Source organism: Struthio camelus, chromosome 7 (genome assembly GCF_040807025.1).
Source record: "Struthio camelus isolate bStrCam1 chromosome 7, bStrCam1.hap1, whole genome shotgun sequence".
Classification (NCBI taxonomy): domain Eukaryota; kingdom Metazoa; phylum Chordata; class Aves; order Struthioniformes; family Struthionidae; genus Struthio; species Struthio camelus.
In genome coordinates this window covers 20943613-20969300 of record NC_090948.1, presented here as the reverse complement: position 1 = coordinate 20969300, position 25688 = coordinate 20943613, and the positions used below count along the sequence as shown (strand labels likewise).

Sequence of the window (25688 nt, the reverse complement as noted above, 5' to 3'; positions counted from 1 at the left end):
AGCTGTGCTAATAAGGTGGGTTCACCACTAATTCCAAGGAAGCCACTTGAGTATGCAGTTTACAGATACATTGCCATGGTGCTTTGCCAAGGAAGTAAGAGCTGAAACTCCCACATTTAAGAAAAAAGAAGTGATGAAAGACACAGTAAAGTGCTCCACAGAACATGAGGCCTTTCCTTAAAGCTCAGGTGTAATTTTGTAGCTAATCACTCCCAACGCCTTTCCCAGTGGCCCAGGAATCTCTCGCTGACCATCTGCACACGCAATTACCTACTCAGTTTTTCATAATCTTTTACTAAATCACTGCTGGATTTGCAAAGGGGTCATCAGTCACCTGAGTTTCCTTTTTCTGCATCTTTTGCTTTGTATTAATTTGGCCAAGTAACATTTACCGAATAAGAGACGTGGTAAGGTTCAAGCACCATTTCATTCCACTGGGAGATATTTAATTACCCCCAACCTTTGCTCTGCCCAGAGCTGTACATGGGGCTGGGGTTCAGCTGGGCTGCAGTGGATGAACCAAGGGGCAGTGCATTGGAGCAGGCAGCTGCGGAGGGAGCAAGGGTGACCTGGGGAAAGGTTTTGCCCCTGCCACAGGGACTTGGGTGGGGGGAGAAGGGACACTGATAAAAGCCAGGTTTCAGCTGATGCATTAGAAACTCACAGCAAATTCCCACTGACATCATCAGAATTTGGATTATACCTCAGGGCTCTCCATGAGCAGTTCTACAAGCTAAGCCTCTAAAACCATTTCCCACCTCCAAACTGAAGGTGTTTCCCTCTGTGGAAGGAGGCCCAGCAGGGATTGTGCTGGTTTTACTGAATGTGCTGTGTAGTGTGAGGCCTGCCTTACATGACCGTGCTGTGCCCAGGGAGAACCAGCCCCCAGGAGGAGGCTGTACGCAATGTCTGCTCTTTGCATTGAATGCTGCACGTCCTCCAACACCCTCAGCCCCAGCACGGACTCTTCAGAGAAACCCTTGCTCCTTCCCCAGCACAGAGGTTGACCAATGATGGCACGTTACTCCTGTGGAGGCACCACAGGAGACAGCAGATTTCAGCCTGCCAAGCTGCTGCTCCCTGCCAAACCCAGTGGGCACTTTGCCATAGGTTCCTTGCAGAGAGTCCGAGCTGAAGGGGCTACACAGAAACGTCGCTGAAACTGGACACTTAAACTACATCTGAATGGTCTTCTAATGGGAAGCATTAAGCTGTTTGTATGTGAGGAAAAAAACATTAGAAACAAGTAATCATTTCATTTAGTTAGACATTTTTATTAAGAAAATTTTAAGTGCATACACATTTACCAGAGAAATTACAACAATATAAATGTGTTTATTTTCAAAATGTTCTATGAAAGGAGTAATTTCAAAAGCATAATATGACTCCTCCATAAAAGCTGCCTTACAGGAAAACAAATATAAAACCTTTTTTTCACATTATTTGGGAAGATATTTCTTTATACTTAATAAAAATATAAAATACAGTATACACCACATTCTGACAACACTGAGTCCTTAAGGAGTGGAAGATGGGAGGTTCATGCAGCCCTTTCACCATGATAAATATTTTCTTCTCCGTGGCCACCAGAGCTTCATGTTTGCAGGCAAGATTTGGCTTGGTGTGGAGTTGGTAGAGAAAAAATCCAGACTTTGGGTAATGAGTTCTCAGAAGCCCCTGGTTACTATAAATCACATCACTCAAAACAAGTTGCCAGAGAAAAGAAGGACCCTCTAGGTTATAACAAAGGGAAAACAGCAACAAAAACTTCTACTGGAACTGCATTTTCAACAAAATGTGTATATTTAACTTGGAATATAGCCTTCCTTGCAAAAGACAAATGAACAGTCATCCATGCTCAAACACATTAGTTAAAAATACATCAAAAAGTCACCTTCATCCTTCATCAGACAGAATTCAGATAAGATATTCATATATACAAGTACAAAGCTAGTTTAAATAAACAATTTTGGCACAGCAATAAATACCATCTATTCTTAAAAAAAAAAAAAAACTTAGGATTTGACAGCTGTAGTTTGGAAAATACCATATGTGACTATTTCACATCTATGGAAGCTGTTCTTTCAGCACTGGTTCAGTGTTATCTCTTTTTCCTCTTCCTGTTCACATGTGGCCCCTACATCCCTCCCATCTCCTCATCCTTCCTTTCCCTGATTTGTTCTTTGGTCAACAGATAAAAGCAGAAAGCAAAATCTAGTGCTCTCCCAAGCAGGTTTCTGTTAGTGCTGCATCACAACCTGTTAAGATCACAAGTGTGCACATGAAGAATAGAGCGTAATGTATAGAATAACGCAAGAAGCTTGAAGCAGCCTAGTGACTGATTTCTCTAGTGTGAAGGGCACAGCTGCTCTTGATGCAATGGTTCTCATGTAAATCACATTAGGCAGAAAGTGAAGCTTCCCGTTCAAGATTATAGTTTGTTCTAAAGCAAGAGAGAGCTTTTAGCAGGTTCTCACTTAAGTAGTCTTCAGTGACTCCTGGCCAGGCCTGCTCCACCCCCTGCATTTACATTGTACTTAAGCTTGCCCCAGGGGAGCTGTGCTCCGGGCAAGGAAGGCAAGTGGAATCAGCCCCTGGAAGCAGCCCCATTCACTGAGGGTGTCTTTGCCGTGTGCATAATGAATCTTCAGCAGCGCAAGAGTGTCAGGGCCCAGGCCACACCATGGGATTCTCAAGAAATGCCGGAGACAGAAGGCCCACAAGACACACAGACAATCATCACCTGTCTGTAAATGCGCCTTAGCTTTGCAGGGAGTCCTTTTCCTTCCTTCTGGGACTTAGGCACTTCTCCCAGCAGCAAATGCCCTTCTGTTAGCACAGTTTGCTGCTGAAACGCCCACTAGTCCGCCTCCAGAAGAGGAGGTTACCCCGTTTCCTGCACTGTCTCCACCATCTGGCTATACTGCCCAGAGCTGAGAGTCAGGGGTTTGGCCAGGGTGCTTCAGCACTGCCCATCTCAGTTCTTCCATCAAGGCAGTATGCTCACTCAGGCTGTGATGTGGGGATGTGCCCAGAGACCATTCCCTGCTGGTGCTGATCCCAGTGCACTCCCTGTTAGTGGGGACTAGAGTAGAATGCTGTCAAGACTGTCACCCCATAAGGTCATCGTATTATATAGAGGTCTGAAATACAGTGAATTTGAGACAAGACAGGAATGGAAGGACATGAGATAGCCAGGGATATGCCCAAATGCAGGATCTTGCTTGGGTGCCCAAATATCATACCCAACACTGTGAGCTGTTCAAATAGTAAGCCTGAACTGGTGATTTCTCTTCTTTACTGTTACTTTTAAGGGAAAGCCAGTATTTCCCCTTAGAAATGAAATCTCCGTGGTCCCTATCGTCAGGAAGGTATGCTGCTGAATCAAAAACAGAGGATTATTTAATTCTCCATTGACTCCAACGGGAACGGATCAGACCTCAACCTGTTGTTGGATGTCAAGCACATGTCAAGAATGGGTGTGAGAAAGACAAGCTCCATGTCTGTATCAGAACCAAAATTCTTCCATCTTTCCCCAAAGTCATTCTTGGCTTTCACATTCACATGTCAGTCTCTTGGCAAACCATTAGCAGTTGCAGATGCTTGTGTGAGGACAGGAGATGGGCCCTAGGATATAAAGTGCAGTCCAGGGAAAGTCCAGGGAAGATGCAAAAGACTCTAGTTTTCTCATACAAGTTTTTTCGGCTTTTACCCCTATAACAGAGGTTCTGATCCTACTCCAATTGATATCAACAGTCAAATTCACCCCAGGTACAGTGGTACCAGACCTTTACAAAACAGAGATAAATGATAGCACCAGCTTGGTAATGATAACAATAGAGGGAAAGACAAACTCACACCCACATGTTTTAGGCATAGCACTTGGTTCCTACTTAAAAGCAAAAGAGGTGATGTGGTCTCAATTGAAGCACTCTGTGTAATAGCACCATTTTGCAGACAGGAAAATACTTACAAGATTGTTACCTGAATCCACATGGAAAATAAGGCAGTCCCTGGCTAGCCAAACCGGCTCTTTGGCATTAAAGATGCCTGCCACAAAAAGGAATGATTAGTGAAACATACTTTTTAAGTGTTCCTGACACAGGCTGCAAGTAAGAGGGAAGATTCCTTTTGAAGCAACACACCCAACAAAAACATACAATGTTAGACAGTTGCAGTTTTTGTTTTACAATACACACACACAGAGGCATACAAATATAAGTACTGCGCCGCACAAAGTTTGGACAATGTGTGCTTCCCCCAGATCTCAGTGCACAGCATAACATGACTATTGCAGTACTTCAGGTGTCTTTTTCCATAGGTTATACAACAAAGATATTTGCTTATACAGGTAAGAATTGGGAGACAGAAATTTCTGGCTGAGAGAGGGGGTTGGTGCAAGAAGTGGCATTTGTCCCTGGATGTACTTTGTGCAGGAAATTCTAGAAGATATATTGTTTCACATGCAAACAGAACCACTACTATTGGTGAACAGTTACCGTTTGCCTTCATTTCCACACCTAAGAAACACCACTCTTTTGGCAAAATGAGCAGACCCTCACTATTTTCTCTCTTGCCCCAGTATCTCTTTTCTCCAAAGACATGGCCAGACATCCTCTTTTGGATCTATGCAGAGCAATCAAAGATGTTACCACCCTCAGGTACTTGTGACTGTTCAGTAACAGAGGCTACAGCATTGCTGATGAAGGGTCATGTAAATGCTCCTCCATCTACGCTGGTGCAAAGCCAGCCAGGCTAGCTGAAACCACCTCCTGCCCATAGGTGGTAACAAACACCTGGTGCATGGCAGCATCTCTGACTGCTCCTGCAATATGCAACACGATCATATTGTTAGATCTTTAAAAATCCATTCATTCCTTTTGGTGCTAAAACTTGTCGTCAGAAACACAGGAACATAGGAAATGCCAGGTGACATCAGATCAGTATTGTGGCTCCTAACTAACTCAGCTGCTACAAATTAATGTACCAGCACCTTGCAAAGCAGATGTGTACTGACCCAACTGCCCTGTAGCTTTAGCCCTGTAGCCCTGAGTTTAATCCCTTAGTCAAAACACCTATAATAATTACCCATGATAATGTTGTCCACTTTTATCTATGTCTGATGCTTTTTAGAGCCTTCCTATGTTCTTGGCCTCAGTGACTTTTGGGGGCAAGGAGCTCCACCACTACCTACACAACGTCATTGCACTGTACAGTTCATGTCCTTCTGTGTTTATATCTCCAGGAGACTTGCATGAACCAAAAGAAAGTTAAATAAAGCAGGATCTCTACATAGCAAAGGAAATAAAATATTATATAATAACATAGGGTTAGTTTAAATTCATATTTGCCCTCAGTGCTAGGTAATAAACCAACCTGTATAAAAAGATATTTTTCTCAATAACAAATACATCTTACTACATGAAAATAGCACTGTGAAAGCAAGCCAATTTGTGCAAAAAAAAAAAAAAAAGGCTTGGAAATGCATGAAGCGTTGCTTTTGTGTTGCATGGTAACAGTGAAATGTATTCATTCCCTAATACTGGTTATCTGCTTTCTGGGTCCTACAGTAAGAAATCCTGTAGACGGCTTACAATGCTTGCCTCTTACATCTTGAACCTCCTGTTGATGAAAAACAGAGTGAAATACTATTTAGGTTTATTTTAGTTGAAAAAACCTTTGCCATCAGGCCTAGTCAAACAGCAAGTTTGTGTCTGGACTAACCGAAAGGCATTTCTTTTGCAGCCCCTCCAACCAGGATGTTCCAAACAGTTTGGGGGAAGTTCTCCACAAGGAGCTACTGGGACCCAGCAGGGCAAACCCAGTAATTGGGGTTATTTTTGGCAGGTTGTGCTGATCATAGTTAGTAAGGTGTTCAGAGCTAACATAGGAGAAAGGCTGGCTAGGAAGCTTATTCTGGACTTGAAAGCCAGAGCAGAGAAATATCAGTGGGCAACAAGACTCAGCAAAAAAACAGCAGGAAAAAGGAGGGATTAAAACATACCTGAGCAGCCTCAGGAGTGGAACGGGTGGCACTGGGAATGCCCCCTTCCTCCCCGAGAATGCCCCCTTCCCACCCACCCCCAGCTCTGCCGGAGAACATGGACTGCAGCACCCAGTCCTTGTGCTCCACAGGGGTCCACAAGGGTCCCCAGGTCTCGCTGCAGATGGAAGAACATAGAGGACAGCCCATGCTCTGCTCCTGTTGGTGTTCAGCTCCCAGGGTAGGGTAGCTGGAGAGCAGAGGCCTCTCTGAGTGTGCTGCCCTGCCAGGAACCACACCCATCACCTCCTAGCTCTTCTCTCCTGCTCTGCGCCCTCACATTCCAAGAATGGCTGGTCAGCAGATCACAACTCATGGTGGCCAGCTGCCCAGGGAAGGTGAGGGTCACAGGGAGGGTGAGCAGCCCCGTGCTGCACAGTAAACACATGCAGCACAAGTGCAGAGGTGGGGAGCACAGGGCAGGAGGCAGATAAGTTGTGTCTCCCATGTTCAGTGTGAGCATAGTACCCAGGAAGAACAGTGGGTTAAGGATCACAGGACAGCACGGGTGTATCAAGGGTGCATATGTGTATGGGGTTCACTCAGAACAAGGAGCCAGCCTATGGTTACTTTGTATTGACAGCCCTCAGATTTCAGCTGAAGTGCCCCTATTCCTGCCCCAGACTGATCAGCCTTTTATGACTTAGGTGGAGACACTAAGGCTGAATTACAACTGTAAGATGGTAAACATCAGGTATTTGAAAACCCTGATGCCCAGCATGCCTTGTCTAGCCTACGGGATCCGAACACACATCCCTTTCACTGCCTGCTGAGCAACTTAGACTGTGGGACCAGAGTCAGAGACAGCTATGGCTACTCTCCATGAGGGTAGCCTCAGACAAATCATCCAGAAATACAGAGGCATAACTAAACCATGAGCAAAATTCTCCTCTTTGAAGAGACAGAGGGCTACCAAATCTTTACCCTGCTTTTAACTTTGGCTTTGCTTCAGGGCTATTTTGGCCTCTTTGGGTCTGTTTCCCCAGCTGTAAAACAAGATGACAGACTTTAGCCAGCATCTCTATAAGGAAGACTGCAAGAATGAAGCAGCCCGTGCCCAGACTTTGCTGACAAAACAAAGCATGGGGAAAGTGCTCAGATACATCTGGGAAATGAGAAGTGGATAAAACACACTATCCTGAATGTGCCTTTTACCAGCTCTCTCCATGCCCTGGTCTCCACGTGGAGGAAATGCAGCAGTACAGATTGGACAGGAATCAATAGGCTCTGTTCTACTTATCACTGGCAACTTAGTGAGAAACACTCAGACTTTTTGCTGCATTCTTTGCATCTCTTAGAGAACTGAAATATGCACTGCCATTATAGTGTGGTCACTTTGACAGAACAATGATTCAGGGATCTCAGTTTCCCCCATATTACAGCGATTGGGCTAAATTTATCCCTGGTGAAACAAAACTGAAATCAACACTTCAGATTTGCACTGAGGTTTAAAGATGTTCTGTCCCCTTCACCCCACCTCTGTTGTGACTGAACTTTCCCCCTGCTTTGAGAGGTTTATCTTCATAACACCCATTTGGAGGGAGGATACAGTTGTTATTCTCAACAAACACAGGGGAAAATGGAGGCCCAGACAGGCTAAGAGATTTGCCCAAGGTCACACAGGATGTGTCTGTGGAAGAACAGGGAATTCAACCTGGGTTCTCCCATCTCAGAAACTAGTGCCTCCTACCATTTTTTCTCCCTGGAGACTTTAGTGGTGTTGCACGGGAAGGGCAGAGTAGGCCCCGTTTCTTCTGTTGCTTTTTTTTATGAGTGCGATGACGTGGTCTAAATTAAAAGAAAAATACAAAGAGACTGCCATAAATTATCCATATACAAAGGTCTTATTCACATTTATCCTAGGGTTCCTTCAAATCTCTCTAGCAGGGCACAAATGAAGATAACATCCCCAGTCAGGCACCCCCTGCCTCGGACGGACACTGAGCAAATGAGAGTGTCCTGGTGACAGTTCACTTGCACATTGTCAATCCATTTTTTCCCCCAAATACTTAGGCCTCCCAAACGCCTGCCAGAACTTGCAAGCCAGGAGCCTCACCATGCACATGACGTCCACTGAGACAAAATGAAAGCAGAGGGGAGCTGAATTTCTGGCTTCCCTCCAACCATTCCCTTTGACATCAAAAAGGGCCTGTAGTTATTCTATGGGTTCTGAGGACATCTGGAGTCTTAAAATGAGGCTGTGAAGATGTTTGCCCACATTGTGTCCCACTGTGCAAAGCATGCACCCAACACATGCTTGCTGGAGTACCGGTAGACTGGTTTTTGATGTCTTGTAATTCAGTCATTATTTACAAATGAGGTCAATAACTACAGAAGAGCTGCTTGCTGGATTTACAAGCACTACAGATGAAGGCAGCAGCAGGCCTTGGCTTCCATTGCAGCCAGCCCCTGAAAGCTGGAGTTTCCTTTCCTCTGTCCCAGAGGGCTCAGGGAAAAGCTTTTTCCTATTTGACTGTGTTATCTTCTCCAGATCCATCAGCTCTCTTGTCTGTGCCAGAAGTAACAGCTGAGCTTAATGGATTCCAACATCTTGGGCTGAGGGGAAAGTTTAGAGTTGGGACCATGTTAATGTGACAATGGACAAGCAAGGATCATTCTCTGATGTCTGTTTACTTTGGGCTCTGTTAACTCCATGAGGGTCCGATTTTGCAAATGCTTGTGTGAAGGGAGAAGGGAAAGGCAGTCAAGGCTGGACTTTACATGACAACTGGGATTGCTTGGAAGTGGTAAAGGGTTTTTTAGCAGTTTCAAGAAAGGATTGATTTGCCCCTTTTCTGTAAAATGGATGAGTGCTGAAAGATGGTGGCCACAGCAGCTGCACAATGATTTTTAAAGCCATTTAATGAATTTGGATTCCTGATAGCCTGAATGTATTTTGCTGATGTCTCATAAGTATGCATATTACATGGAAATGTGATGAATATTAAGCAACAACAAAGGCTAAGCAGAATTAATGAGCAAAATAATTCTTATTAAAACCATCTCTGGTTTCACAGTCAACTGTATTGGACTACTATATTCTATGAACTTTTCCTTGCCCATAGCTGCAGATTATAACACAAAAGATACCCTCTTATTGAAACACAGGTATAAATTAGGATATCTGGACACTGGGTTTTTACTTAAGCAATTACAAGAGCCCTTTCTACAAAACGTATTAATTTTATTCCAGAAAAATAAATTCCCATGTACAATTGGGTTTTCATAACATGAAACAATTAGCCATTTTATTGCTAGTGCATATAGGGTAATGTCACATTTCATACAATTTCAGTACAAGTGAAAAAATATAATATATGGCTGATTGAAATTGATAGCTACATTAACATTTATAGATCTATATAGATTTATTTTACAAGCTGTTAGTAGTTTAGAGGGATATGGGTGCTTTAAACTACCAACATTCATATGGCTCCAATTCAAATATATGAATTGTTTGATGCACTATAAATATATTCAAAAGTACATTTCATTGAAGAAGTCAAAGCTGTGCACTAAAATATATGAAAAACATGCCTTGTGAAAATGCCACAGACATAGCCCTTACTGTCTATGGAGCATGAAAATGCTGTTTGTGCTAGCATTACTGGTTGGAAAAATTAGAATAATACCATGATTACAGGATTAGCTGATAGAGATGTATGTTTTTTGTCTTCTTATTTAATAGAGCTTGGACCAAATTCTCCTCTGTTACCCAGTGTAAACCTGGATGAAATCCACTGAATTAGCAGAATTGCTTCTGAGTTACAGTTAGGTAAACAAAAGCCAGAATCTGGCTGGAGATCAGGTGCAGGCTCACTGGTTTCAATAGAGCTGGCCCCAGATCTTCACCAGTGAAAGTGAGAGCAGTATGTGTCCCAGCTGGGTTGATCCCCTAAGTCAGGCAGGCAGGATCTGAGCACACAATCACATTTACCCAACCCTGCAGATTTCTTAACCACCTCCTAAGTTTCAAGTCTGATTATCAGTGCCTACCGCTTCACTGGGGCTGATAGTAAGCAGAAACTTAGGCAGGGGCTTGATGATTTTCCCAAGCTGGGAAACAAAGTAGCCCAAGGCCCTAGGATCATCAGCACGGGCCACATTCTGCTCTTAGGTACAATTGTGCCTAAATCCAAAGTCATCCTGGCCACATGAAGCTGGATTGCCTCTGTAGAGAATTTGCCTGAAGGACAACAGGGCTGAGTGCTGGCAGCAAAGAAGGCACTGAGCATCAGATGAGATGGAAAGAGCTGGCAGGGTTGGAATCGCAGTCAGCTTGTTAGGTGGTTTCCTTCCCTCCTCATCCTCACTCGTAAACCCAACATAGTCCCAAAAGGGGCAGAGAGAGAGAACTGTTTGCCCCAGTAGCATTTCTCCCCTTGCTTATTGTAAAACCAGAGGGGGAAAAAGACTTCTTTTTCCCCTGTACCCCTTTCCCCACAGTGGGGGGGCATTCAACTACCTGTGCTGCCTCACATCTGCCCTGGGGCCACACTCTTCCCTGCATTTTTCCAAGAAATTCCTTATTCCTTCTGCAAACGACTTGATTCCAACCCTGCCTTCAACCCCACAAACAGAGGCAGCAGGAGCAAGGTTCAGCACGGTTACTGAGGTGTGGGAATGTTGTGGGAAAGGCAGGAAGGATTCTGAGTGCACAGGTGGGCTTTCTGGCAGAAATGCCGCTGCTGGATCAACCCAAGACGAGGGTGCTGGGCAAGCAAGGAACTGCTTTGCCCCATCACTTGTCTCAACTTCCATCCCAGGAAGGCTGGAGCCCTCTGCACCAGCTCAGCACAGAAATGTTCTCTGTGCTGCTCTTTGCTAACAATACAATTCAACAGAGAGAGGCTGAGTCCACCTCAGGACAGCCATGATCAGCCACTTGCAAGAGAGAGAAAAGTAGATGAAAAAAGCCTCCCTATTTGCCAGGCTGGTTTTCCCCTAGCCTTGTGGGAGAGCCTGATTCACGGCAGCGCATCTTGCTTTGGCAGATATTAATAGCACTCCACACTGGACCGCAGAGAAACAACTTTTACTGTAAAGATCCTCTAGGCTTAGCTACCTGTGCAAACAGACTCCCAGTGTAATATGGAGAAGGGGCTCCAAAGAAACTGGAACAATATAAATTTTGAAGCAATTGTGGTTTGGCTTGGGGAAAAGAGGGCATAAAGGAAGCATTTTCCTTGGGAGAACAGCTCTTTTAAAAAGAGGATGAGTTGGGGACCCCATAACAGATTCATTAGGATAGCTTTTGCCTCAAATCCTGGCAAAACTCTTAGTTTAACATTTAGGATATACTAGTAGCTGATGTTTTAATACAGCCCATCCTCAAAACAATATCTGATTCCACAAGTACTTGTCCACATGGTTAAAGCCAGCCCTTAATGTTCTACCCTTTAATAACTCAGGATGCGTTAGCTGTTAAGTCCATTTGTCTCTTGCCTTACTTGTTTAAAGCTTTCTCCAGATATTCCTGGATCCACTTTAACTTGGGATCAATGCACACTTGCTTGCTGTTGTTCTTGAGCCTTGCACTGCCAAAGGAGAAGAGTCAGAGTGAGTCTAGTGTGCAACACTCCTCAGCCCGCATCCCCCAGCCTTATTCGGCACACAGGTTTGCCACGTGTAATTCTACTATGGACAATGGTGCTGTGTCCGATTTCCCTGGATGTTGGTGTTGCTCTCAGACAAGCCATGAAGAGGCTAGGATATCTATTCTGTCCTCCAGAGATTTAATATGAATCTTCCTAGGTTTGAAAGACGGATGCAGTTTGTCCCCTCTGATGCTGATTCCTGGGGTCTGCACTGGGATTCTTGGGGTGAAAAGATGAAGAACTTGAATCTGAGTTTTCCAGTTTACATCTACTAGTTCAGTAGACTGCAGTCAGGAAGAGAACTGGAAGTACCATAGTGCCAGAGGCAAGTTTTTCCTCTTATTTCCAATCAGTACTAGAAACAAAAGCAGAAACCTCCTGAGGGGTTTCTCCGTTTTCCTGGATGTCCAAGCTGTACTTTCCAAAATAGAAATTTCAGCTAATTTGAATATGTTGCAGAGAAGGAGACAAATATCCAGACACCTATCTGAAGCAAATTCCCCTGATAGCCCGGGGTTTGAGTTATCTGCCTGTTTCAGACACAAGCAGTACAAATAGCTCTTCACTGATGTCAGCGATCTCACCCTTCAGGGATCTCAGGACTTCTTAAGAGTGCTGTGATCTCTCACTTCCCCCTAAGTACACTGCCTCTTCCTCAGATGCTTAGAAATTTCCCCTTAAGCAGCCTGCCATGCAAAAGTGCCAAGAACAGCAATTTCAGGGAAATGTCCATAGGAGTAAGTTCAGCACTTGCTTAAGTACTTTGCTGGATGGGAACCAAGTGTTCCCTACTTCTTAAAAAGAAATCCACAGAGCACAATATGGAGTAAGAAGTAACAGGTCAAAAAGGCTCCTTGCTCTGAAGTTATGCAACAACATAGTTGTAATATAAACACATAGAAGATCCAGTCCTGCAAGTCCTGCGCCAATAAAATAATGAATGGGCCTAAGTCATATTTCCCTTACAGCAGTGCCAATCTGGAGTATTTCCAGTGAAGTGATGCCAACAGAAAGTGAGAATGGATTTGCTGATGTTAGCAATGCCTGGGAACTATTAAGCTGGCCGAACAGAGTACGGAACCGAAAGCACATGTAACCACCCTCCAGTTACATGCAGTGGAATTCCTCTCACTTAACACTAAGACATGGATTTTGTAGACATTTATTTCTGAGCCAGTCAGCCCATGCCCCTTTTACAGTCACTGGAGAGAACCAGGTATTTGTAAGGAGTGTTCATGTCTACTTGAGAATGTAATTAACTGAGTGCTAAAAATGCTTATTTGCCTGCATTGAAACCAAGAAATTTAGGATGGGCTTGGTAGAAGCAGACATCCACAAAAGAGATTTCTGGATTTGGAGAGATGACTCCCCATAGAGTTGATGACAAAGGTCTATTCTTAGGCTCTTTGTTCAGGTAAAATTCCCTTCAACTATAAAGGGAAATGTACTTGAGCAAAACCTGCAAGATCTTTCCTTGAACCTATAGGGTTTCAGTGAGATTCTTTATTCCTGAAAATGGTGGATTCTCCCAGTAGCTTTTAAGTGACTCACACCTTCAGTGTCTAATGCATACCCACTGAATTCAGAGTGCGGCTAAAACCACCAAGAAGAGACTCTCATATGTTAGTTTTTAGTCCATTTCAACTTCTGTTTTTATAAAGACCCACTTCCAACTTGTGGTGTCTCACAGGCATTTGGAGGTAAGCTTTTGTTTTAGGTACCTTTCTTTTTTAAATACCAAAATGATGGTGAACTATAGGTCTGTGTGTTCTGAGTATCATTAAATCACACTGCAGACCATTGGATCAGGAATGGGTGAGAACAGGGGTTGTTTCTGTTTCTGTACTTTGTGCTCTTATCCATCTCTAATGACTGTAATCCCACATTAATCAAGAGAAAAATGCATACTGTATCCCATCTTAAATGCATGACATTTTCTTGAAATACTCCAGATAATTCTAAATCCTCTGCAAGGCCTTAGCACTGGGACCTTTATGACATCCATTGACAGTCCCAGAAGAGCATAAATCCATATACTCTTTTCCTTTTGGATGCTTGCCTCCAAAACATATAGGTAGAGATCAGAGCTAGTCACAGCTGGTTTTGCCATTTTGCTAAAAGAAATTATTTCTCAGCTGGGGCTTACATTTTTTCTCACTGTCCTCCATCAAATCCTAAGGCAGAGGCACACATGAGAGTATGTGTGTGCTCTATCCAGAGTGGTTTAAAAAAAAGAAGGACTTCATATGAATAAACACTTGTTCATGAATGGATACATGCCCATCAATAACTCTGTACATTCCTGAGAAATCTCATGAAACCACACCAGTTTTCCAAATGCAAAAATGTTTTGGATGACAAAGGATAGATGTTTACAGCATTTATACTGGAATTGGAAGAGCGCAACAGATCCGAGACAGAACTAGTGATGGGAGCACTGCACAGACACCCAGACACCCAATGTAGTCACTGAGACCCTCTCACAGAGGTCAATAGGAGCTGCTAGTACTGGAGCTCCCTCACAATGAAAAGATGAATGCTAGTTTTTTTTTTCTCTGAAGATTTTGAATTTTGTGAGGGGAGGAAGGGGGTCACCCATAAACAAATGAACCAAAAAGGCTTCCCTAAACCACAAAAAAAACCCCAACCCAACAACCTCATTCTTCCTAAAAATTTGTGTTTCTTTTTGAGCAAAACAGGACATGGGGTCACATAATCATGGAGGTAGCTACAGCTAGAAAACATCTAGCTGGGCTCCTTTGTGTGGGGTAAAGAAGACCCTAGCTGCATCTAGCTCATGGAGTGAAGGGGTGAACTGGACATCACTGCATGAGCCAGAGACCTTAGCTGTAGCAATGAGAAGGGGTAACCCCTGAAGCAGCAACCAGCTCTGTGACGCTGAGATTTGCGCCCAGCTGAAAAGATTTAAGAGACTTACACAATCTGAAGTGAGCAGTTGGGTGTGGAGAGGATTTTGAGGTGCTTAATGTTAGCTCTTGCCACGTTGCTCTCATAGAATCGACAGGGACATCGGTAAGTCAGGCTGACGGGTTTCTCTGTGGGACACAGCAAGAAAAAGGACATGTTATTCCCTCTCACTCCCTGTGAGCAGCACAGATGCACAGATCAGGGCTGATAGAAACTCTTCTCCAGCCCTCCAAACATGCAGGTGAAAAAAGCAATAGAAAAGTTGTAGCTTTGGAAGAGCATTTGCCCACAGCTCACAGTACAATCCTCTTGCCCCAGTCCCCAGTCTTTTAATCCTGGTGCGTGGGATTTTGGAAGACAAAAGAAAGAGAAGAGAAATTGGAGATAAGCAAAGAAGAAGAGATTAGAGTAAGGAGCCACTCCATTGTACAGGGATACTCCTGGTAATTAGACAAGATAAAGGCCAAAAGAGGGGGCACTTGTCCTCAGTGTTGTTCTTGCCAAATGATTTTGACCCGAGGCCAAATTAGAAGGTAGCCAGAAGAAAGCAATGAATTCCAAAGAGTACAGATCAAAACAGCTCGGCTCAGGTGCAGGCTTTTCACAGGGGACTTACTGGCTACAGAAAAGCCCTGAGTCTTTCAGGCTTTCCCAGGGCCCAGCAACTGACCTTTTCCACTACAGCCAACCTTTACTCTCAGCGGAGCTATTCGCACAAGGAGGTGTAACTCAGCAATGCAAGATCACAGTGGTTTTAAAGAAGAGATCTGGAGTCTTTTGAACTCCCAGCCTATGCCGAAGTAACAGCAATTCAAGGAGACAGTTATCAGGCAGTGTGCTCTCCACAAACTAATCAGGGACCACCAGACTGGATGAAAATCTTATCGCTGGCATCCCTGGGGACTGGATTAAATTTAGCCCCCTAGGTTAAAAAGCAGCAATGTGTATATATACAGCACTGAGAAAAGCAGCCTGGCTCTCATCACAGCATCTGATGCAGTCCCTTCTCTGCCTGATTTCTCCATGTAAGGACTGAATTACCAATAACCAAATGTATATAAATAAAGTCCTTACGCTGTGTAGAAGCTTTAAAGCCCCATGCACACTGGAACACAAACAGAGAAGCCATGCCTGGAAGTCTGGAAAGAGGTGCCTAAGATTTCAAACCGTTTCCCCTTGGAGCAGTTTTCAGCCTCAGAGGGCAATGAAATTCATAGAAAGGGACATAACCCACAAGTTCTAATTCATGCTGCAGATGGTTAGATCCATATCTGACAGGGCTTTGGATCCATCATGGCAAACTGCAGCCATGCTTATTTAGCTACACGGGAGTGTTCACAGCATCCAGACCAAACTCCCTTAAAGGCAGACGGACAGCTTTAGAGCAGGGAAGGGCTTGGAATCCTTGTACTGCTGTCTAGGAGGGTGAGAAAAGAGACAGCTTTTCAAAGTGCAGCTGATCTGCACCTATTACACATTTACCAATGCTCTTTCTAGCAAACACAGCCACAGGCAATGCAGTGAAGTTACCCTCTCCTCAGGAGGGCGAATCTTTTTTTTCCTGAGCATCTCATATTACAAGCAATGAGCCAGAGTCTGATCCTACTGGCAAATATGCAAACTCAGAGGAATTTATTAACGTAAGCAGGGTTCCTCCAGATTCACACCAAGGCTCAGAATCTGAACAAGAAGTTAACAAAATTCGAGGACTTTTCCCCTCAGTGTTCATGGCAATCAGTCACTCTGAACAGTGATATCATCTATACGTTAAAAAATGGGCGAATTTGATATAGGGTAGGGGAAGGGAGGACTGCAAGGTTGCCACATCATTCAGTGTGAGCCATGTGAACTTGCACCATACTGACTAGTGCTAATCTGGCAGTAGCTATTAGACTAGTAGCTAGTAATACTATAGACTAGTGCAAATGTGCCTGATAACTATGGATCAGTGGGTTTATATAGGAAAGGGAGGCTGAAATTGAATGCAACTGTTTAACAACGCTCAGCACAGCTGCAAAGGAAGCGCCTCTGCAAGCTTGTACTAACAAAGTAAGTTTAAGCAAGCTTTACTCTAAACAATGTGTAAGGGATGAACTGTTCAGATTTGTGATTTGAGAATGCAATTCTATCCTCTGTGAGACTGAGAGAGGCAGTTTTGATCCCATACCACTTGAAATCGGGAGCAGGGAGTGTTTATCCATCACTAAAAGTGTCCATAAGTCCCGAGGTTGCTTCCCAGCCAGCAAAGCACACCCAGCACGGAGAGGATGAGGGGATGTCCCAGCATTTGGTGTCCTTCTGTCACCCCAATGTGAGGTGACAACTCCTCTCCCAGCATAAGAATCCCTTTGGTGTTTCTGTGTTCCTTGGTTGGTGATCAGGAGCAGAGCACCAGGAAGCAGGCAGCATGTGCATCGGATCAGCTCTCAGCGTCATTAGCAGGGAACTAGCACCTCCCGCCACTGCTCCTCTAGTGCTCTGGCTTTGAGAGCTTGGCTGTGGCTCACTCTGCTCTCAGTGAGCTCTTGCCAGGGAGATCTAGTGCATATGGGATTCCCCACCAGAAGAACCCCTATCATTCTCAAGTAGGGGAAAATTTGGGAAGGGGGCATTGCTGGTCTCATCTCAAGGCTGATAAACGTGTCTTCCTAATCTCATTTCAAAATTTGGAACAAGTTCAGTGCACAGTAGAGTCAATGAAGCCAGTTATTCTACGGGTTTGCATTGCGAGAGTGAGTACTCTGTGGGTTCTCTGATGTCCAATAGCTGTTGAGCACACACTGAGGCCATTTCCTCCACAAGACACGTTAGTATGACCTGTTACTTGTACTGCTACATGAAAACTGCTGTTTTAATGAAGCTGATGGTACACAAGTCTTTGAGACCTTTATCTGTCCGGTACGCTTGGTTGAAATAGGTGACTCAGTTACAGAAGAAGTTACAGTTCAGCCTCACTTCCTTAGACAAAGAAAAAAAGAAATACTTCTTTTGGTCCTGGCTAGATTTTTTTTGGAAGAGTTTGACTGTTTTCACACCCAAAGATGAGTTTTGCTGGCTATAAACTCCCACTTCTGCTGGGAAATGCTCACTAGAGACATCGCACTCACAGAAATCTCCATTGCAGGGTCCCTAGGCAATACTCAGCTTATCAAGGGTGGACAGTCCCTATTTCACCCTGCAGGAAACTGCCTTGCCTCAACACGAGTTGTCAGCTCTGCACTGAAGTTACCGTACGTAACTAGCTGTGCAGGCTGGGGAGCTCTGGACAATTGAAAAGAAAGGGAAGCTATGTCCAGGCAAGCAGGCTGGGCATGAACAAGAGGTGCATCTGTCATTATCTGAAGAGGGTGTTGAGCACTCATAGTTTGGCAGCTTAAGACTGAACAGCTCCATTTCCCTAGTGAGTAAGGCTGTGATGGGCAGATACAGCTTTTCCAGGATGGCTAAGAGGAATCCACAGCTTTCCTCCTCTACAGGACAGGTAGCCCTTCAACTGCTTATCTGGAGCAGGGCTGTGAACACTACATGACATGCACAGAAGCAAGGAAAAAGGCCTCTTACTAATGCAAGTCTGTGTGGTCTCTCTCTATACATGAGTTTATCTCCAACCGTTTTAAGCCGTTCACTTACTGAAGTAGGCAGGCCTTGACACACTTACCCTGCCATAAAAATACCCCCTGCTGCTTGCAACCAGCTAAGGAGCCCTGCCTGGGCAGCTCTGCCAGCCCCTCGGCCCTGTGCTGAGCGCTGCCAGAGGGGACGAGGAGAAGCGAGGTTGCTGCTGTTCACAGGGCCCAGAGGCCCCCACCGGCCCCCCGCACTGCATTACTCCCGACTCTGGTGGTCTGCACCCTTGCCGGGGGCTTCAGCCTCTCTTAGGGCCAGCAGCACTCCCCCTGCTCGCTCCAGCCCCAGACACCCTGCTGCTGACACTGTGCATAGGAATTGCAGGGCGCCTAGCCCCGGGCTGTGCTGGGGAGCCCCAGCAGCGGGCAGGTGTGCACAGCTCTAGCCTGGGGTGCTCGTGCTGCCTGGCTGCTGTGTGGAGGGGAAGGAGTTCTTGGGGAGGAGGGGAAGGATTCGGGAGCGAGGCGGGGGTCTGGCTTTGCAGAACAGTGTGCAGGATCCCCCTCTGTGCTCAGGGACCGTGGATGTGACCCTGTCCCCGGGAGGCACCTTGCGCCGGCTGCAGCCCACCACGCTGTGGGGCCCGCAGGAGGCCCCTCTGCTCCGCTCCGTGCACCCCTGCACTCGGCCGTCGGCCTGTGGAAATCAAACACCCGCTGCAGCGTTTCATGCGGGGAGCGTGGCGGGCAGGACCCGCGCTGTGTCAGCGGGGGCGGCTCCGTGCATGCTCTCCCTGCCGGCATATTGCGCCCCACTCTCACCTGCATCTCCTCCTAAGTGTATCGGGAGCTTTCTCCCGCAGCCTTAGGCAGCACCCCAGAGCCTTAATTCTGCAGGTCTCTGAGAGCTGCTCAGCCTCAACCAGCGTAAAGTGGCGGGGCCAAACCTGCTGGCCAGATTTGGTTGCCTGCTTCTCTTTCGGGGTTTGTGTGTATTCAGTGCTGACTTTTCGTTCGTTTTCTCTGGGAAGAGGTTATTTCTGGGACAGTAGTGTGAAAAGAATCGGCGAAATTATCATGAGCAATTAACTCTCAGTCTAAACAAAAGGAGCACCGGGAGAGGGATCCTTCCCCTCCTTGGGTGGGGAACACCCAAGTTTCGGTCTCCAGAACGGGAGAATAAAATGGGAGCGGAGGTTTGAAAGGGCGCTCGTTACCTAGCCAGAAAGCTTTCGATGAAGGGACAAAAAGCGGCGGATCTCTGCGAGGAGAAGCCAGCTTGGAGGTGAGCGACCGGGCCGGGCTGGGCTCCCTGAAAAGAGCGGCTGGCAGATGCCCAGCCGCAGCTCTGCCCACGGCCCCTGCGCTGCCGCACGCAGCGCCTGCCCCGCCACGCGTGGCGAGCGCAGCTGCCCTGCGCTGCCGCCGGCCTCTCGCCCAGCGGGGGGGCCCGCGGCTGCCTGCTGCCCGCAAGGAGCGAAGGCAGAGGCGGCAGCCTGCAGCCGTCTCCAGGGCCGGGCTCCGCGGGGCGACACACGGCAGGAGACGCCGCAAGCCGGCGTGGGCCCGGCTGGTCGGCAGCGCGGTCCGCGGCAGCGGGGCGCCGCGCTCCGCCCGGGCGCTGGGCGGGCGGCGACGGGGAGCCGCTGTCAGCGGCAAACGCCCCCGCGGCCAGACCGCTCGCCAGTGCACCCCCAAACCTCTCCGCGCACCCTCGCAGGAGGTGGCGGGTGGAGCGGTGAATTCCTGCTGAGTGACCACTTTGGCGCAGCTTTGCCCTGATCGGGGCAAGATAAATCACGAAGGAGGACAGCAGAGAAACCTAACGACCGCCTGTTTCTCATTTATTGCAACTTTTTGTTTTTTAAGTGGAAATCAATATGCATATTTTGCAACCAAACCACCTCCCTGCGGACCGAGAGCTTGTTGAAAGTCTTCCCCCAGCCGATTTCAATCTGGAATAAGTTCAGCAAAGAAGATCGCTTTGACCAGCCTTCTTTCGAAAAAAAGCGAGCGAGCGAGGGAGCAAGCCTGCCTGCTTCCAGCCCAGCACAGCTATTGCTCGGGGCCTGCCAGACGCACAGATTACGAACCGCAGCCAGAACCAGAGCCGGGAGAGCGGGCGAACGGCAGGGGAAGGGGGAGGCAAAGACGAGATTTCCGCAGCACTGTAACTCCCACCGCGCTCCAGCCCCGGCTCCCCGGCCCCCCGCCCCGAGCAGCAGCGGTGCGAGCGAGGAGAAGGCAGGGAGGGCAGCGGCGCCCCGCTCCCGGCGTGCAGCTCACTTACCCTCCGAGAGGGAGACAATCGCCAGGGCGAAAGCGAGCAGAGCCAGAGCTCTCACGTCCATGCTGGGGCGGCTGGCGGCGCAGGGCAGGCGCTGGACGGCGGGTCCCGGCGGCTGCGGCGGCTGCGGCGCTCTGCTGGAGTCCCCTCCTCCTCTCCCTCTATAGAGGGGCCGGGACCGCTGCGGTCTGGGGGAGGGGAGCCAGGGGGAGTAGCCAGCCTATGATTTATTGCCCGTGGCATGTTATTACATCCTTCCTCTGTTAAAAATGTTTGGAAAGGAACCAAAAAGAGCGAGGGCTCCTCTCTTCGCTCCGTCAGCCCGGCAGTCTTCCCCCAGGCAAAGCGCTTGCCCCAGCCGCGCCGGGACCTGCGCCCGGCGAGGGGACGGGAGAGGCCGTGCGCTCCCCGCTCTGCCCCGGACACCCACGCACGGCACCCGCTCTCTGCCCCGGCAGGGACCTGGGCACACTGCACGGAGACGAGGTGCCCCGTCCCCTCCGCAGGGCCCGGCGGTCCCACCTGCGCGGCGGGGAGCCGGCTTCACGGTCACTTCGTCCGGCCGGAGCTGGGGTGGGGGGGAGGACCTACGAGAAAGTTTTCTCCCCAAACTGTGCCGACTGCCGTCTTGAACCAGAGCTGCCAGACCTGGGACAGATGCGGGGACAAATCCTGTGATGTCTCAGCGTTTGCACCGCGAGGAGGAGAAAAATCCCCCTTCACTCTCGTGGGCGCTGATCTAGATTTACACTGGCGCCATGGACATCAGATGCGGGGCCTCATACGAAGCTCCTTCGCAGAAGTTTCTCTGGGGGAATTTTTGGGGAGGAGAGAGAGAGCGAGAGAGGGAAAGGAGGAGGGAGGCTTTGCGTTTTTGCCTCTGCGTGCTTGGCTCGAAAACACCACCTCTCCTCCGTATTAGCTGAGCTTAGTCTACATTTTCTGCCCCATTTTGCCACCTTTGTATTGCAGATGCCGCTGGGCTCCCTGGCACCTCTGCTGAAAACCCCTAGAGCATTGCAGAGCCTGGAGGTCCAAGGGGTGCCACTTACCCTCAGCTATTACTGCCTTGTCAAGTGTAATTGACTTAAGCATGTCCTTGCTGTCTGCAGTCCAAGCCCAAGGGGCCCTGTTTGTTGCCATTCAATACTTTAAATAAACATCAAGGCTTTGATTGAATTCGGACCCCTCGGCTGCATTTAAAACAGGCGCCCTTGCGTAAGGCTGGGACAGGGGGGGGGCAGACTCGGTAAAGCCCACCCTGGTCTGGAGGTGTTGAAAGGACTGGTCCAGGATGCCACCAAAGACAGCAGCAGAGCCAGCTTAGACTCTGGCTAACTTCAACCTCATGCACGATCTTTGGGTGAGAGAGGCTGCGAACACGGGCCCAAACCCTGAACCTGTGCTAGCCCATGGCTGTTTCCCTTGAAAGGCTTGTTTTTGACAGCCCAGGGAAATGCTCACACTGACACCGCGCCATGAATTGGCTCTGTCCCCAAGACTCAAGCTAGCAAAGCCCTGATTCTCACATCCAGCTCCCCTAAATCTAATTACTTGCATTTGTCTCTATCTGCCAAGGGCCCCTGAATTTATTTACACTGATCTTGCTCTCCCTTTTTAACTAACACAGTGCGCCCCCCCCATACATGAACCTAATGCACTGAAATGTCCAGTAATCACAACTAGTGCTACGAGCCTTTCTACTGCTCTTGTAACAGTTGTGACATTCTTCAGAGCTGGGAGAAACAGGTCTCAATCCCACTGCAAACACTGCTAGGAGCGCTGCTGTTCCACCAGTGCTCTAGCTGATCCACGGTGATGTCCACACTGCACTTAGCCTAAAGAAATAATAGCATGTCTCGCTATTGCTACCAGCACAGAGAAAAAACAAATAGCCCAAGGATCTGATCATAAAGATTGGATGGATGCAGGATGAGGTCTGAGTTAAATGTGAGCAGTGCAGTCTCCCCATCTGCACCACCAGACATGCACACTTGCTGTACTGAGTAACTCCAGGGGAAAAATAGTCAGATCCCAGGAAATGCCTGGATAGACCGACACAGGGTTGTAGTGCACAGGTACAAGCACTCTCCCTACATCTCTGCATAACTCAGTGAAGTCAGCTTCAAACAGGCTCCCACTGTCCTCAGGATGGGAGGATACTCTGGCTGGCGGTGCCTGTGCCCTCTGCCAGAGCCATCTCTGGTCTGCGCTGCACGGGGACTATGTGCAGCCCGGCTGTGACACGCCAAGTCCGTCATGAAGTAGGGAGTCCGAGCGTGCGGGAGAAGGGACACTGTGCTGCAGCGGCTGTGCTGGCAGCACGCCGAGCCTGCCGAGCCCCCGCCACAGCAAGCCCCGGCTGCGCTCCCGGCCGCTGTGGCGGGGCTGGCCCGGGGCTCGGGGGCTGCGGGACACTGCCGCCGAGCCCGCCGAGCCCGCCAAGCCCAGGTGCTGCGCAAAACCACTGGGAAACTTCACTTCGGAGGAAAGACGTCCTGCAGTGCTGCACCACCCCACTTCGACGGCTGCGAGATGAAATACTTAATTTCCTGTCTGCATGTGTGATCTCCTTGTTTCCTTCCACCTCACACACTTGCACACCTACACACACCACGCTTATAGGTATGTTTTCTATTATGCAGACTTTTCAGGAATCAAAAATTAAATTAAGCGCCGGGATTAGTTTGCCAGGGCAGTTTTATCAGATCAGTCCAGAAATTTCCCTGCATGAGTAACCTGAAATAGTCGAGTTTTGTTTCAATTCAGAGCAAACGCGAACCGTTCTGAAAGGGACGCGAGCGGGTCCGGCGCAGCAACGCTGTAAGGGGCTGCGAGGCGGGCGAGCACTGCAGGGACCTGCTCGGCACCACCCGTGCCCTGGGGCCGCGTCCACAGCTTCGCAGGCATCTGCCTTCCCCCCCCATTAAGAAGAAAGCTTCACGAAACACCTGAGCTCATCTGAACAACGAGCGGTTTTTATAAATTGCGATTTTTTTTCCATCAAGAAAAAAATGTCGCTTATGGTACAAAGATTCTAAGTTTGAGAGCTAAACAGCTACAAAACAAAAAAAAAAACAAGGGAAGAGAAAAAACCTCAACGAGAGTCTGGTGGTTTGCCCCCCAAATCCAAAATGACAAACTCGGGGAAATCTGAACCAATTGTACACTTAAAGGACGCTCGAATGACTTAGAAAGTGTTAAAATCATTGAAAAGCTCGTTTTAACTTTATGTTAACTCCCACAGAACTGACCTGTGCTCTTCCAAATGCTTAGAAAATCCATTCTGTGCCCCCACGATGAGCTGGGTGGCTGAATCCCACCCTACACACAAACCAATTACAGCCAGAACTTCCTGATGGACAGTGAATTTAATCCTCTATCTGAACACTAAGGAAGGAGGGATGAATTCAGAAACTTTAAATAGGCTGTTGGCTTCAACTCAGCTTGAGACAGCCTTTTAACAAAATAGTACAATATGCCGAAATTTCAGTGTATTTGAATCAAATTATATTTCCTGTCAAATGGAGAGATGGCAACATTCCTGTTGCTTAGAATATTAGACTGGGGGAACCTAGCAATGAAATCACTACTATCAAAAGTTGTTATAAATCCCCACAGATTTTGTCTAAAGCAAGTAATTTCTGGCTGGTAGAATACAATTCATTATTTCAAAGTTTTTTTTTTTTGAGTTAAGAATTAAAATAAATATTCTCAGGTTGGGAAAATAGGATCTCTGATTGCATCTTGTTTCCACTGGTATTATTTGATTGTCATTTTTTCCTAATATTTCCTGTAACTAAATGCACCATTTTTTTGACTGCTATAATGTTCAGGCAGAATCTATGTTTAAGTGGAGTTAAGATTTATAGTGCATATTAGCAACTTAGAGTAAAACACATCACAAACCAAGTGTTTTAATCCCAGGAAATTCAGTGATCTAGAGTTAAGGTTAATTACATTTAGAAATCTTATGTATTGACTGTACAATTAAGGCACCAAATCAACTTTATATCTGCCTTGTTGTAACATACTTCCATAGCCCACATGACCATAACTAAAAGCAGTTTAGTATCTCTTTCCTTGGAGGCAGCTCATTTTTGAAGATTTTTTAAGGCACGTTTTTTAAAGCACACTTAAACTGCTTTGTTCCATATGATATGATGCTATGATGGGAAAGAAATGAAAGAAGCTAAAATGCTAATATCAATATTGTATAACTATTGCCTGATATCCTTTATCCTTAGGGTGCAGAGTTAAGGGCACTTGGAGATTTTGATTGTTCCAATCTTGTTACGTATTTATGTTCTTTTGTAACTTAACTGTAACTCCTTTAATAAAAAAAAAAAGGCATCCGTAGTGTACTTCTCCCTTCAGTTATTGACTGTATGCCCTTAGATTTACCTTCATCTTAATTTACCTTCATCTTACTCTCAATTCTTATTTTATTTAGCATTTTTTCTTAATGGTAGCTTTATTTTTGCAACACTCCCCACATGAGTGGTATTTTTTTGGCCAAGACTATTAATCAGGTAAAAGCTTGAAGACTTTGTAGTCTTGCTGAGCATCCAAGAAGCAAAAAAAAAGGGGACAACCCTAGAAAGTCTTGAAGATCTTTCTTAACTCCTTTCTTTACCCTTCTTGTTTAAAGTGCCAAGGCTACATTCCTTCCTTATTGTCATGTCTGGGTTAACCTCTTCCTTTTACAAGCACAGCGATCACAACTTTCAATATTAAGTATTTGCAACCAAGCAATATAAACTAAGAGAAGTGATTTGTTGGATTTGTCTGCTCTGCAGAAGGAAGAAAAATCTCCCCAAATAACCAGGTTTCAGATACAGTTCCAAGAAATCTGTTCTCATTGCAGTAAAATAGCCTCAAATGTTCATGTGCACAGAGATATCCATAATGTGTGTCAGCCCCAAAAGATTCCTTAGAGGGCAGAGGGGGAGATCAAATAGAGGTCAAGTGAGTAACTGTTTATAGATGGTTAACTAGAGTGACAGAGAACTGTGGTAGCTGCTTTTGTAACAGCGCTTAAAGGTTTGAGCTTGCTTCCCTGAGACTTCTGCATGTGACTTCAATGGATATGAAATTGGCCCTTAAGGGCAGAATTAATCTCTCATCTCATCCCAGAAGAGCACATCCCAAGCTAATCTAACCTTTCATGAACAAACTCAAAACATGATAAATTTTGCTTGGTTTTAAGTTTTGTTACAAACATAGCTGTTGGCCTCACTGTGAGGAGTTTCCAGAAAGCTTGGGGT

At 46.7% G+C, this 25688-nt stretch overlaps 1 protein-coding gene across 1 annotated transcript; it reads right to left on the bottom strand.

The window, feature by feature from the left end:
• Positions 1-1253: 1253 nt before the first annotated feature.
• Positions 1254-20596, bottom strand: CXCL12 (C-X-C motif chemokine ligand 12). The gene is made up of 5 exons (XM_068950133.1): positions 20425-20596; positions 14579-14696; positions 11494-11580; positions 7734-7831; positions 1254-5622 (listed from the first exon to the last, which is right to left on the bottom strand). The coding sequence occupies exons 1-5, from the start codon at positions 20483-20485 to the stop codon at positions 5591-5593; spliced, it is 396 nt and encodes a 131-aa protein (XP_068806234.1). The 5' UTR covers positions 20486-20596; the 3' UTR covers positions 1254-5590.
• Positions 20597-25688: the final 5092 nt, after the last annotated feature.